Source organism: Haliotis asinina, chromosome 6 (genome assembly GCF_037392515.1).
Source record: "Haliotis asinina isolate JCU_RB_2024 chromosome 6, JCU_Hal_asi_v2, whole genome shotgun sequence".
Taxonomy (NCBI): Eukaryota; Metazoa; Mollusca; class Gastropoda; order Lepetellida; family Haliotidae; genus Haliotis; species Haliotis asinina.
The window spans coordinates 55,721,095-55,737,355 of NC_090285.1; the positions used below are offsets into that span (position 1 = coordinate 55,721,095).

The 16,261-nt window shown below is 38.1% G+C and overlaps 1 protein-coding gene across 1 annotated transcript in view; it reads right to left on the minus strand.

The window, feature by feature from the left end:
- Positions 1-16,261, minus strand: part of LOC137286542 (excitatory amino acid transporter-like) — an 83,203-nt gene that overhangs the window by 51,741 nt on the left and 15,201 nt on the right. The window contains exon 2 of the mRNA XM_067818464.1: positions 16,085-16,194. Coding sequence (XP_067674565.1) covers positions 16,085-16,183 — 99 coding nt within the window. The 5' untranslated portion in view covers positions 16,184-16,194. The remainder of the gene's footprint in view (positions 1-16,084; positions 16,195-16,261) is intronic.

Genomic DNA, 16,261 nt, shown 5'->3' on the forward strand with positions numbered 1-16,261 from the left:
AGGATGAGAAAACCTGTCCCTGAAGATACAGGTGCATACATCATGAGATACAGTCATATTCTGGGTAATTAATGTGATCTCCTTTTAAGATAAGGTAGGGACAGATGCCCTGGTACAACACATTCCAGGACCAGGTAAACATATTTCTCTGTCTTGTCTCATACAACCGTTTCAGTTGAGCAATGTGGACTTTGGAAGTGTTTAAACTACATTTTCATGTGGTACTGAAATTATTTATTTAGTTGGATGAGTGAGTGAGTTTAGTTTTACGCTGCTTTTAGCAATATTCCAGCAATATCACAGCGGGGGACACCAGAAAATGGGCTTCACACATTGTACCCATGTGGGGAATCGAACCCGGGTTGTCATCGTGACGAGCGAACGCTTTAACCACTAGGCTACCCCACCGCCCCTTGTATAATGGAGTTAAATCTTAATGCATAATAGAAAGGTCAGAAAATCTGGAAAAATTCATTTTCCTTTGAGAGTTTAGAGGTGGTTTCAATGTCTGTACAATAAACATGGTCAGAGATAAATACTATCCTGGAAGTCCATGGATGGTGAGTGAGTGAGTGAGTGAGTGAGTGAGTGAGTGAGTGAGTGAGTGAGTGAGTGAGTGAGTGAGTGAGTGAGTGAGTGAGATTTTACACTAGTTTTGTAGCAGTACTACAACAGAAGACTAAAGAAATGGGCTTCACACATTGTGCTCATGTGCGGCATCAGACCTGGGTTTTCAGCATGATATGTGAATTGTTTAACCACAAGTCTACCCCACCACCCATACTTGAATTGAAATAATGGACATTTGGAGGACACATGTACAAAATTGCAGATTTAGTTACATGAATATTAATGATAATATTCATTTCAGGATTTATTTCCATGATTTTTTACATAATGGAAACATGTCTTTTCTTAAGCAGTGGTTACAATTTTTTTTTCAAAATTGCTAATTTACGTTGCTGTTGGTCTTCATACAAAAAGGTGTCCTCTTTCGATCGCTAATGCACACAACTCGTTCACTTTGCCGATTTCACTTGTAAGAAATGTTGAGGCATAATGAGAAGCAAACACAACACGCAGCTTGGATGTTATGTGAAGGGTCCTGGAGAATACCAAACATAAACTTATTGATGTTCTGACACCTGCATAGTGGGTAGCACGGATGAGTCAAAATTGAAACATGCAGCTTTATGGATTACAACTTCTTGTTTATTACGTTCAGCGATGTTTCGATGTAGATTCTTACATTGTTATCAAGCTAAATGTGAATACAACCAAATAGAGAGAAGGTTTATATATGGTATGTTGTGACGAACTAATCAAACCATAGACTATCTAAGCATTGTGTCTATTCGCTGTTACTACTTAATCCCACTCCTCACTGGCTTCACCACTTCTGCTCTTTGTTGTTTTAGTTCCCTAGGTTGATAATAGTGTAAGAATCTACATCGAAACATCGCTCAATGTAAATTGTAATAAACAAGAAGTTGTAATCCATTAAGCCATATGTTTCATCTATGTCTCCCGTGGTTAATGAATTCATGACAACATGTATTCATGAGTGTCGGATAATGAGTACATTCATGACTGATAGAATTCACAGAAGTGAGTGAGGTTGTAGGTTCACAAGCCAGTAGGTGAGTTATCCTATTGAGTGACTGAGGGAGCATGAAGATGAAAATTGGTTTTGTATGCTTCTTTCAGCAACTTCTGAAAGTTTCCGAGATACCATTAATAGGCGGCACACATTCTCACCCCATGAGAATGGATCCTGCTGCTTGACTATGTCAAACTTGAACCACTAGGCCACTCCACCACCTCTAGATTAGAACTTCCAAAACCATTCCATTCCTCTGTGGGAAATGGATTCTGCCATGCACAATATCTTCAGGGAAAAGATATCTTCAGGCCAGACCAATTTCATCACTTGTTTGGTCACATTTTTTTCAAGAATAATTAATATTAAAAATACACTTTCCTCACTCAAAAAATAAAATCCTATTGTTTTTATTGGCCAAAAATGTAAACTTACAAAAAACTTCTTTTCAGATTGCTTTTCATCCTATTAACACTTTAAAACTTACAAAAGTCAAAAACTTTCGGGATTTAAAAAGAATATTACTTTGACTGGTGGTTTTTTCTCTCCCTCCTGCCTTTAGGTTTTCTGAGGACATAAATCCATAAAACAAGAAATAATATTTGTCTGTGTTTGACAGTGTTTCTTCATTCCAAATTCCAGACATATGTTTGCTGTAGGAGGCTATTTAACAGATCAGGCGTCTGGTTCCATGACTTGGTCACTGTGTGATGTACAGCTGATGTTTGGGACAGTTATGACTGCTAGAATTGGCTTCCTTATAATGCCAGTATAGTTATAACACTACCCTTATGATGCCAGTATAGTTATAACACTACCCTTATGATGCCAGTATAGTTATAACACTACCCTTATGATGCCAGTATAGTTATAACACTACCCTTATGATGCCAGTATAGTTATAACACTACCCTTACAATGCCAGTATAGTTATAACACTACCCTTGTGATGCCAGTATAGTTATAACACTACCCTTATGATGCCAGTATAGTTATAACACTACCCTTATGATGCCAGTATAGTTATAACACTACCCTTATGATGCCAGTATAGTTATAACACTACCCTTACAATGCCAGTATAGTTATAACACTACCCTTGTGATGCCACACTGATGGTAACAACATGAATCATGTAGACAAACAGTGGTGCTATAACCAGGGTATACTTGAGATCATATCTCATAACAATAATCATTTGATTGTCTTGTCAACGTTCTAGAACTTTTCAAAAACGAAGCATAAGACTTTATAAGTGACAGCTTCTTGTTTATTGCATTGAGCAATGTTTCGGTGCAGATTCTTGTATCGTCACTCTTAGCTTGACAACAGTGTAATAACCTACACCAAAATTTCATTCTGTGTAATAAACAAGAATAAACAATATCAATCACTTGACTATACACAGGCACCCTAGACTAACAACTACTCTCTGATATGAACCTATTTTACTGAAAAAACGTTCATAGTGACAAAAAAAGATAATTCAATGAAATGGAGCCCTGAGACATTCTTTATTTCCAGAAGCTAAGGAAATCTGGACTTGACACATTTTCTAGACTTGCGTGGGCTTTCTTGGAAATACTTGCTTCAGGGTCTGTACGACAGACTACAGGCACCCTATCAACAAAGCATTCGTATGTCATTCCTAGGCCAATGATGTAGTATAGAAATACGATAAGTGATAACGCTAAGAAAGCTTTGCAGACCAGAACCTTGACTATTAGTTACAGATAACAATAATAGAGCTAGAATAGAACGAAGTATTGAATTAAGCAACAAAGAAACAAAGATAAATCTCAGGAAAGTGGCGGTGTGATAATCAACAAGCATCAAATAAAGTTTCTTGCTATGAAATGTGAAATCTGAACAGGGTGGAGAGAAAATACACAAGAGCAATTCAAATACGATTAACGCAACACTCTTAACAATCAAAGCTATCAAAATACATGATTCATCCACTAAACAATCTCACCATGATGAAACAGCTGCCTGAGAAATTCCTGGTATAGAATGCAGTAAGGGAAGATGTACAGTGACAATCCAGCACTTCAAGAGCATCTGTTGTACATGTACATGCAGCAAACACGTGGTAGCGTGTGTTGATACCAACGATGTGTTGATGCTGAAGTAGTCAGCAACAGCACAACAGCTTAGCACGATTCCAGTAGACGAAATACTGTTTTCCATATGACTAATTGAGTACGAAGACACTTGACAACAGCATGCAAGTCTTATCATGGGGTATCTTAACACATATTCGCCTAATTTTGTCGGTTCTTCCGCTGCAGATGAAATAGTCTTTATTTCTCTCATATTAATAGATTTATCAAGTGCTAATACATGATGACACCAGAAACAAATACTTCTAGACTAGTTAGCCAAGTGGGTGAAGTGTTAGCCCTACACTAAAATGCCAAAATATTGTAGTATAAATGGTAGGGCTGTGCATTGGTAAATGAACACTCTTGCAATGCAGTTATATCGCGATTCAGGTACCTGTGCTACAACATACATTGCGGTATATTGGGAAATCAAGTGTTAGACTGTATTTGACGCTAATTGTACATGTCAATCCTTTTTCTACATTATATATAAGTCCGTAAAAATACGTGTTATGGTCTGGATAACAGTAATCTCAAAATTAGATTTTATAATGAGGGATTATAGTTTCATGTTTTATACAAACTATAGTATTACAGTAGGCCGTTTTATCATGAAAGAAAACATTTGTTGTGAATGAAAGTCTGTGTAGATTTCAATTTAAACCACCAACATAAATCACAAAAATATGATACCAGTTTTCATAAAAAATGTTACATTACTTATCATTTGAAATGCATATTGCACTATTCTAGAACATATCAGTCACGCCGTGAAGTCCTAAACAATGGCACAGAATCAAACATGCTAACCACCCCCACATATATTTTTCATGGATTGTACACTCATCACAGTCATTGAACAAGGTATGTGGTTTATTTAATCTAATCAGGTGTTTCACAAAAACTATTATGAACTCAAACATCAATTTTATCAGCACTAAAATTACACTCTTGGAGGAAACCTGGTTTCATACAGCTTTCGGCATAATTGCTGGCCTGGCGGCCCAAGGCAAGTTGTTATTGTATTGGGTCAGCTGTTTCAAATATTTGTCGGCCCTTTTTTGGCCCTTTGTGGCCTTCAGTAAATTATCTATTTTCTTTTTCAATTGGAATCTTTCCTTACATTTTTTTCATTCGGGAGTCATCCATGATTCTTCATGTCATGTTAACTTATAGTTTCACTTCTTGGTATTTCAGCTCTTTGCATATTAAACGAACGTCAACATCAGTCTTTAACAAATCATAAAGTCTCTCTGCACCATAGGATTCACTACCTGATGTTGTAAAAACAGTCTGGAATTTTGTACTTATTGGTTTGACTTAACAAAATGGGCAGATTTCACTCAGGGCCTGTAGATATTAATTAATTAATTAAGCCAGCAGGCCCCGATGGCCAAATGGCGAGTGTTGCAAACACTGGTTACATACCAGAACTATGGCCACTCAGTGAGCAAGTGTGAGTGAGTGAGTGAGTGAGTGAGTGAGTGAGTGAGTGAGTGAGTGAGTGAGTGAGTGAGTGAGTGAGTGAGTTTTTATACCACTTTTAGCAATACTCTGGAAATATCCCTTTAGGGAACACCAGAAACGGCTTCACACATTACGCCCATGAGGGGAATCAAACTCATGTCTTTGGCGTGACGACCGAATGCTTTAACCACTAAGCAACCCACTGCCCCATCGCTAAGTGAATCTTGTCATGAAAATCTAATATGACAAAACAAGTATAATAAATCAAAGTTCGGGTCTGGTTCAGGAAAACCAGTTTTTGTTCTCAGCAAAAAATCCACTTTGTTAGGGAACTCGTTTGTATTTTAAAAAATGCCAGGTTATGATTTGGAGATTAAGTGTGCGCTATCCGACATAACACTTGCACATTTCGCACACAGATTCCAGATTAGACAATATAGCATTATAGTAAGTGTCGAATTAATAGATCGGCTGCGGAATCTTGTGTCCAAAATACAAACATTTGGAGAACGCTTCATGTTAGAACAAGCATACTTACTGTGGTGGTCAGAGAGACAGCGGTCAACAGTAATTCCATCATGGTTCCACCCTCTCCAGCACCATCAACTTCACCCATACGTCACACAAATTTAAAATTATGGAATAAGGCACTTTCTACAACACTCCTAGATGCAACAGGACAAAACAATCAGTATCTAAGGCTCCACATTCAGATACCGATGTAAAATATATCATTGATGCCACTACAAGAACTGATCTGGATGTGTTTTCTGTAAACAAGCTGTGACCCACAGTAGATTATTCTGTCTTCACAGTTCTAAAACAAACGATTGTTCAATTCAGGTTAGCTCGCTAGTCAACATCTGGTGACTACATTAAAGTTAGTCCATTTAATTCATGTATTGACAGACAAAGATATGGCATCATCAGAGCCCTGATGTGACATATCAACCATTCGTATACAATAACAATAATTAACAAATTGTAATGATACATGCTCATGTTTCTAAAAAAAATGTTTACTGTAAATATGCTGAAATTCCTGAAACTATATCCAATGACAACAAAATGTGGTATGAATTTGTAGAAAAGAAAGTGCAGTAATGACTGAAATCAAGACCAAATGATACCAATGAAGATCTGGGTTAGAACTGATCTTCAATAACCCATGTTTGTTGTAAGAGACAATTAACTGGGTTGGGTGGTCAGACTCACTGACTTGGTTGGCACATGTCATTGCAGATTGATGCTCATGTTGATCACTGGACTGTCTGGTCCAGACTGATTTGTTCACGGACTGCTGATATAAAGCTGGAATATTGCTGAGTGTGGCATAAAGCTAAACTCACTCACTCACTCACCTCAAACCAGCTGTTGCCTTGTTTCGCTACAAATTGATGACTCACTTTGCACATGATGATTTTGCATAATTGATTCAACCAAGATTAGTGACAACTGACACAAACACCACCAAGAATGCCTTCCTGCTTGTACATCAATGTTCAATACAATAAACGTACTGAATTCTCATCAAAAAAGATATGTATTCTCTGAATTTTACAGTTTTGTTATTAAATCAGATATCTTTTACTTGTGACATTTGGTTAAAATGATAAAAATAGCTCACTCATTTATCCCAAATGACTTCCACTATATACTGTTTTTATTATGAAGTACCCATGTCAAAGATTGGCAGCGCAAGAGATAAGAAACTGTCAAATCTTGAACTAAAGTTAGAGGTGCATACACAATCTCAACATTGCTGCATGCAAATATTGATTGTGTTGCAATCCTGGGAACGTGAAGACTGTTCCAGACAGTCTTCCAGGCTTCCACATAACCAAATGATTTCTTCCTGCAAGCAGAAAGTGTAACTTTGGGCACAGTCAACAGAAATTTTGATTCAGACTGAAGGGTTCAGCTAGGACAGTCCAATGGAACTGGAAGTAAGTCACAGGGGTACTGTTTGGAGTAGCATTGGAATTCCAAGCAAAGGAGCTTTAATACGTTGTTTTACCAGATGCCAGTGGAGTTTTGGAGGATGGGTGTGATGTGGTTCGACTGAGAGATAATGATAGTAGCTTTATTTTGAATCCTCTGGAGTTTGTTCAGGTTAAAATTGGTGAGAAGACTGTTACAATAGTCAAGGTGAGATATGATAAGGTAGAGATTCAGTGTTTTCGTAGCTTCCTTAGTGAGACAGGGTCTGATCTTGTTGATGTTCCTTAATTGTAGGTTGCAGACTTGAGAGTAACAGTCAAGGAAGCTTTTGTAAATGGTAAAAACAACATTGTAATTACACTATGATGAACACTAGCACCAAAATTAAGGAGAATATGAACAATCCTGTGTCCAGGAGCACTCTACAGCGAACTTTGTCTATAGAAAATCTTCACAGGAGAAGTAAGACTGCTGTACAAGAAATACAAAGCAACAAAAGAGTGGTATGGTGCAAGGACAAAAGGACTAAGATTGTGGAAGGTAACTTGAATTTTCAGATGACAGTCAAATCGTCAACAGCAAAAATAACTCTGTATGTGTTTCTGGTTGATGAAGTCAGCTGCCCTCAATGTGTGTTTCCATTACAAGAGCAGGTGTATGTTTGGTGTGGGGCTGTACCTCTGTGGTTGGTGTAGGAACTTCGGCACCTGTATTGGGAAATACAGTCAAATCCTGATGAGTCGAATCGCTGGGGATCAAGTAATTACTTTGACTTATCGATATATTGGAGACATAGGTATGGCTGTGACAGTAGAGACAATGGTCGGGACCGACAAGTACTGTGTACTGTACAAACTCTCAGAAGTATTTCATATGCTCTACTTCCCTGACAAAAATGATCAGAAGCCTGTATTGTTGGTTAATGCAAGGAAAGTAACAATATCAAATGACAGACTAGGCCTGTACAGTCACTGGATTTAGAGATCATACAAAATAGTTCTCTGGAAATGAAAACGGCAGTAAAAACCAAAACAGTAGGAATTAGGACAAAAGACTTGTTGTTTAGTGAACTAGAATATATATGTACACTACATATGTCTATACAAGATCATGTGCAAGGAGTCATGAAAATTTCCGGTCCTAATATTAAGGTTAGACATACTTCCATTCAACTGCAGCTAATAGAAAGTGTTATTCATTAAGCAAAATGACGTCAATTCAGATGTGTCGAACACCTTTGACAAGGGTTGGTATCAGCTCTGGACAAGTGGGACAAGTATGGGACAATTTGTATACCTTCAGTCTGTATCGTGTTTTGAGAGAGTATTTGTGCTTTCTGCACTATGTATCCTGTATTATACAAATTAACTAAACATACAACTCAACTTTTGATAGGCATGTTCTGAGAGCCTTGGCACTGACTGAATGTGACTGTTTGATGAGAAAGGTCAGACAAACAGCATTCAACATGACTCAGTTTCAACAATATTATGGTTCATGAAAATCACAAGTAAACATTTACCTATACTACAAGTCTTGGTTTTGTAACAATATGAAACACATACAAGTACGTTTCCTTGTCCAAACCTGAGTGGTACATACATGAAAAATATAGAGAGAGCAAATACAACATCATGTGTTCATTCAATGAAGATTCCCTTGACATTTTCATTCCTTTCTACGTCTGCCCTATCTATTACCTTCTCGCACACTGAATCACCAAGCCTCACGTGTTCATCTAACAGCCTCTCACAGCAAGTAATTCTGTGCCCTAACTCAGCATCCCCACGCGACAATATTTTGATGATTTTTCTTTGCAAAAGATTATCATCATGACATATGTTTCGGGTCAAAAGTAAAATGGTGGGTTGCCCAGATTCATATAAATGAATGTTGTGGTTTGACACTCAAAACTCAAGAATTCAGTTTGGTGGTCTAAAAATGGTTCAATGAAAAATCTTGAATGAAATTTTTGAATTCTTTCAATACATGTCAACATTGAAATGTTACACACACACAAACACACACCTCAGGAACATATTCATGCATAATGCAAGATGGAAGCTGTTTGCCTGGGTCAAATAATGATTGTGACAAAATTTTCAGCTAGAGTAATCATCAAGTTGACGAATATGTTTCCACTACACTCCACATAGGTATGTATCCTCCTGTGCTGTATGACTACCCACAGTGTGAACCGTCACCAAAAGAACAAGAGGGGTCACAGTCAGTGATGTGAAACTGACGGTTTGCTGTGAGCTGCTACTACAATTATGTACAATTTCTCACGTAATCACCCTGGAGGCCAGACACATCTGGGGAATTACACGTGAACGATACCCCAGTGTACACATTAGTGTAACACAGCAGAGAGTGCCTGGCAGATGCTTGTAGCATGAAGTCCACAAATCCATCTGACTAGTCCCATTGCTTCCTTTGACTTATCTCCATCATCATCAGTCCATCCATCTAGTCCTGAACGCTATTCATCTAGTCCATCATTCCATCCATCTAGTCCTGAACTCTATCCATCTAGTCCACCATTCCATCCATCTAGTCCTGAACTCTATCCATCTAGTCCACCATTCCATCCATCTAGTCCTGAACTCTATCCATCTAGTCCACCATTCCATCCATCTAGTCCTGAACTCTAACCATCCAGTCCACCATTCCATCCATCTAGTCCTGAACTCTATCCATCTAGTCCATCAGTCCATCCATCTAGTCCTGAACTCTATCCATCTAGTCCACCATTCCATCCATCTAGTCCTGAACTCTATCCATCTAGTCCATCAGTCCATCCATCTAGTCCTGAACTCTATGCATCTAGTCCACCATTCCATCCAGGTAGTCCATTAAACCAATGAAAGGTCGATCTCTAATTTCAGACCACTGGAGTGAGTGAGTGAGTGAGTGAGAATGGATTATTCTGCTTTTAGCAATATCACAGCATTGGACACCAGCAATGGACTCCATGCATTGTATCCATGTGGGGAATGGAACATGAGTCCTCGGCATGATGAGCAAATGTTTTAACCACTAGGCTACCCCACCACCTCCCAGATCACTGGAAGGTCAGTCTCCTATTTAAAGACACTGGAAGGTCAAAATCATATTCAAAGACACTGGAAGGCAAGTCTCTTATCCCAGACCATTGGGATGCCAGCCTATTATATCAGACCAGTGGAAGGCCAGTCTCTTATCCCAGACCATTGGAAGGCCAGTCTCTTATCCCAGACCATCAGAAGGCCAGTCAGAGATAATTGAAGGCCAGTCTCTTATCCCAGAGCAGTGGAAGGCCAGTCTCTTATCCCAGACCATTGGAAGGCCAGTCTCTAATGGAAGATCATTGGGGGGCAGGCTCTTCTTCTAGACCACTGAAAAGTATTCCACACCATTAAAAGTTTAGCCTCTAATTCCAGACCATCTGAAGGACAGTCTCGTATTCTAAACCACCAGAAGGCCAGTCTTGTATTCCTAATCATATGAAGAGCGGGCTCTTTTACTAAGCTACACTGTGATCAGACTCCTTGTTTGAAAGCATTACCACGTGCTACGTGAAGGTAAGTAACAATAGTCAGCGATGCTTGAGACAGCCCACCTGAGTCTGCAAAGTTTGATTTTGCTCTCTTGACACCATTAACCAATACATCAACCTCTACATTCCTCACCTCAACAGAGGCCAAAATAACTTCAAAACAAGACAAAGAAAATCTTTCTAGTCTGGATGGATAAACTTGTACATTAACAAGTGTAAAAAGTAAGTCTACAGATGTAAATCTGCTCCACAAAAGACTACTCATGACAAGCAACATTCCACACATTCTTAGCTCACAGGGATGTGATCCCTCACTGGCGTTCATCACAAGACAAGCACCACCACCAAGACAATCCACATGACATATATATATCTTTTGCAAAATAATTTATTCAGAAAAAAAATGCTGTCTTTATCTCCAAGTTAAGTGTGAGCTATAGACTACAACCTAATCAGTGAAATGCACATATTTTACAGCAACTAACAGTAACACGAAGCAGCCCAGAAAATGTCTTATAAGATATTCTTGAAACTACATTCTTAATCTAGACTTGACACATATTAAAGACTTGCATGACTGACTCACAGTACTAAGTGTATTGCGTTTGTTTACTACATCAATTAGATTACAAGTTGTGGCCTTACAAGTTACAAACAGATATTTTAATACTCCTTATTTCCTGCAGGAATTAAGAAAACTGGCTCGGTTCCAACTCATAAATGATGCATGTTCTTTTAAGTCAAAGACATTATCACTACAAAGTTGTTTAAGAAGTCATAAAAAGTGTGTTAGTTTCATCAGGATTTATCGCTGAATATTTGACCATCTTTTTACCTGTTTGAATAATTAATAACCCAGTCCTAAAGTGAGAAAACTGTCTTAACACCATCCCCTGCCATGTGCCACATTACAGTTGTGTTTATGTGGCAACAAAGAATATGGCAAATGGGAGTGAACTCTGTAAAGGTAAACTCAAAAATATATAGCATCAGGTTTTTGTAAAAGTGACAAATTAACAAAAGGATTTAACCCACAATCATAAAGTGGGCTGGTTTAGTTGCCACTTGTAAATGGTGGCTTGTGTTTTTTAACAGTAATTTGACCTGTAAAGATCCAGGGTGAAATAGGCCTTCAGCAAACCATGCTTGCTACAAAAGGCGACATTGTTTGTTGTAACAGGCGACTAATTGGATTGGGTGGTCAGGCTTGCTGACTTGGTTGACACATGTCATTGGTTCCCCATTGCGTTGATTGGTGCTCATGCTGTTGATCACTGGATTGTCTGGTCAATTTTTTACAGACTGCGGCTATATAGCTGGAATTTTGCTAAGCGCTGTGTAAACCTAAACTCACTCATTCACCTATACAATAATTCACCATAAACCTTGTGCAAATTCCCTTGTCAAGTACAGATTGAGTGAGTTTATTTTAATGCCACTTTTTGCAATATGCCTTAAACATGATGTCGGGACTGAGAAATAGGCTGAAATAGTCTTTGTACATGATGCAACATTTTGGTATGGATTCATAGACTGTTGTCAGTCAAGAGTGATAATGGTACAAGATTCCATACTGAAACTTTTTTGGTGTGACAGGCAACCACTTTAACCGCTAAGCTAACCCACTGCATTCCACCCTTGTCAAGTTGTATAACTCAGTTATTTGATGATGGTACGAGTTCTCAGACAAGCCAGTGCACATCCAAAATACAGCATCACGGTTTCAGAAATGTGTTAATATGAAGATGAAGATTCATGGAAAATATATTAAAAACACTCAACAACCTCTCTGTTTTTTAAGTTACACTCTGGCAATGAAAACAGACTTTATTTTTGGTAATTCCAACTTTTGGCCAAGAAAACAGGAAAAAGGCTCCAGTTTAGCATTTGGTCATATGCAGTGCTATATAAAACAATATTAATCAATCTGTGATGATTCATTCTCTGAAAACAGTTGTGGCCAATACTCAGTACCTGATTATGTTCACAAAATTATGTTAAAAAGTAATAATTATACGTGATGCTTTGTGAATGTTCATTTGTATTCAAAGAGAGGAAGAAACATCGCATTGTGCTGAATCTAATGATGCACTGCGATATTACACTGCAATGATACAATGAAATATTACACTGCAATGATACACTGCAATAACATAATGCTACTATACAATATTACACTGCAATTATACAGTATTGCAATGGTACAATATTACACTGCAATTATACAATATTGCAATGGTACAATATTACACTGCAATGATACAATGCTAGATTTCACTGCAAACTGATACAATACAATATTACACTGCAAATCGATACATTGGATATTACACTGCAGTGGTACAATGCAAAATTTACACTGCATTGGTACAATGCAATGTTACACTGCAATATTATACTCTTATGATAAAATACCTGTAACAGATGAAATTACCTTGGAGACTCATCCCAATTTGGGACATAGATTATATGTATAATCTGGCTCATCCAAGCATGTCTCCTGAATATGTGATATTAATGTCTGCATGGCAACATGTACAATAAACATACTTTGCCCCTAAAATAGTTGACCTGCTCATTCCCAGGAATGGAGGTGTATTTCTCAAGAAACTTCTGATCGAAGGATAATTTTTTGATTTTCGAATGCATAGCTTTGAAACAAAGCATCTGGGAGACCAAACCTGGTCAGAGCAGGTGGGTGTGCACTCTAGTGTATCGAAGATTTTTTATTGGTTCGTTCATTTGCCAATGCGCAGGGAACTCATTGTGTGTATATAGAGATGATCTGTTGGAATGGCATTTTAGAAGTATGGGGAGTAATATGAAGGTAAGATTTTTAATGGATAACAATTTCTTTTTTGTACATGATGCAACATTTTGGTATGGATTCATAGACTGTTGTCAGTCAAGAGTGATAATGGTACAAGATTCCATACCGAAACATCCCATCATATACAACAGAAGATGTTATCCATAAACAATGCATATAAGAGAAGTTGGATTTTGTAAATACATGCTCTCTGCATTTGCGTTTGATGGAATAAACAAATCCTGAGATGGTGACCTACCTACCTGGAAATTGTTGTTCATCCAAGAACAAAGCAGAGCTTGAAACTGACAATTTGAGTTTGCACCGGTTTCCATCTGACCCAGTCATCCGAGAAAAATGGATGCAGTTTGTTTGCAAGCCACAGACATAATAACATGTCATGTGTACAAGTATCACACCTTCCTGTCCATGTAATTACATAATGTGGCAGAGACAACCCAGATGCATGAGCCATAAATCAATGCATTTAGGTTATGGTGTATGGCCTGATAGGTATTAAGTTCAAATTGATTGAAACTGTGCATTGTACATTGTCCTTTTGCAGACAGGGAGGCAGACACATAGTGTCAATAAAACAGACATTGAGTTTTGTCTGTGACAGAGACAGCTTGTCACAATCAACATATTTTACTATGTTTCCATAGACATGTATTAAAACATTTCAATTTTCAAGCTGAACAATTTTTCTAAAGTTAGTATTTCTAATGCTACACTTTCTTGAAAAGGTATGCAAAGCTGCATGAATGGGACCAGCGTATTTTAATTACTGCAGACCCAGACTGCTCATAATCACAAGAAACATCTCCTGTTCTCCAACTTTCAGCTGAAGTGATAATCCTTGCATGCATCACTTGCTGTGTTTTTACTGAGTTGCCTTCCTGGTTCAAGTTGGTTCATCTTAATGCACTATGGGCGAAGCGCAGCACAGCTGGTGAAACCACTTTTAAACAGTGAATCGTTTGAACTCAGTTTTCGCCACATAATTTTTCAACTTTATAAGTTGAATTTGCATTTTTGATAATTTCTTACTGTAAGTCCATACCAAAAGGAATCAAAATCTGCTAAGTTAGGTTTTGCATTGCATGTGACCTTGTAGAGAAAAAAACATGACAGGAAATTATTACAGACATATACAGCAGATATGAGGTGGAATACTGTCATGGAAGCCAGTTCTAGCAATATCCTTAATGTGTAACCATCTTGTATAATACTCATAACACATGTTATATTTGGGAGTACACTTTCTTGGCAAAACACAGATTGTAGTACATTTGCTGGGCTGAGTACCATCTGGGATTCAAACTCACATTCACGTGTCACGCATAGCATCACACAAATTATACAACCATCTTAAGGTATCCAGTTTAAAATTTTCCATTCTTTCACGATAAATACCTGGACCCATTCCTAGTTTGAGGGGTTCGCTTTCAGTATTCACAAAGACCTTCCCCGGCAATGAGACATGAGTGAGATTAACTACTGTTAGGAATGACAGAAATCCTGTGGTTCCTTAGAGATGGTGATGATGCTGTCACTACTTGAATACCATTGCCGTCACTTGGTGAACATGACCATTTAAAATCAGATTTTCCACTTCCATAGGATAGCTCTGTGTGAATATTTCACTTCCATAGGATAGCTCTGTGTGAACATTTCAAGAACCCTCTACGGGAGGTGGCTCCAGTGGACTATGTTATCAGCCAATAAGAATCAGGCTTCGAAATTCTCAGTGGTGGGTAAAAGCGTTCTGGCGTTTATCTGATTTTTATGTTCAAACTGGATGCCCAGTAAACTGTTTATAATGAACCTGCTTAAAACAAAATAAAAGTAATGGTCACTTTGAGTACATTATGATTGCAGCTTATTATAATCAAAAGAAATCTGATCACCAAAATATTCTGCTGTGTTATCATTTTGTGGTTGCTATGGTATCTACATCTCAAAGAACCTATGAAGATCCGTGTTAGAAGTGATCTTCAGTAAACTCATGTTTGTCATGAGGCGACTAGCCGACTAGTGGGATCTGGTGGTCAGGCTTGATGACTTGGTTGACATGTCTTTGTATTCCATTTGTGTAGCCTGATGCTCATGCTGTTGATCATTGGATTGTCTGGTCCATTCTTGAATATTTACAGATAACCGCCATAAAAATTGGAAAGTGGAATATTTCTGAGTGCGGTTCAAAACTAAACGCACTCCCTCACGGAATTACATGAGAAACGGTTAATGTTAAATGCATATATGTGTTAGTAATACTTATCTTTGACAGAGATTGAAATTAAGGTTGTAAAGAAGTGAAGCCTCATTTATAAAGCTAACATCTGATTTGCATAAGGGTGAGTGAGTGAGTTTAGTTATATGCCGTTTAAGAAATATTCCAGGAATATCATGGCGGGGGACATCAAAAATGGGCCTCAGACATTATACCCATGTGGGGATTGGAACCCAGGCCTTCGGTGTGATGAGTGAACACTTTAACCACTAGGCTAACACACTGCCGTGACTTGCTTAAGAAACCACACAAAACTTTTGGTTTCAGCTGGTTGTGGTTTCCCAACAGAATGGAGACATTATATTCAACAAAACGGGGGATGAACACTTACCGATGTGGACATCTGTCGGGGTCTTCTCATGCGAGAAAACATTCCCCTCTTTCCAGCTGTGTCGACCATAGGGTCAATCATATCAGGATGGTTGCTCATCTTGGCCAATTCTGAAGCAAATCAAACAGTTATATTACAGTTATATCAGACATACTTCCAAAAGCTTGCTCAGCATGA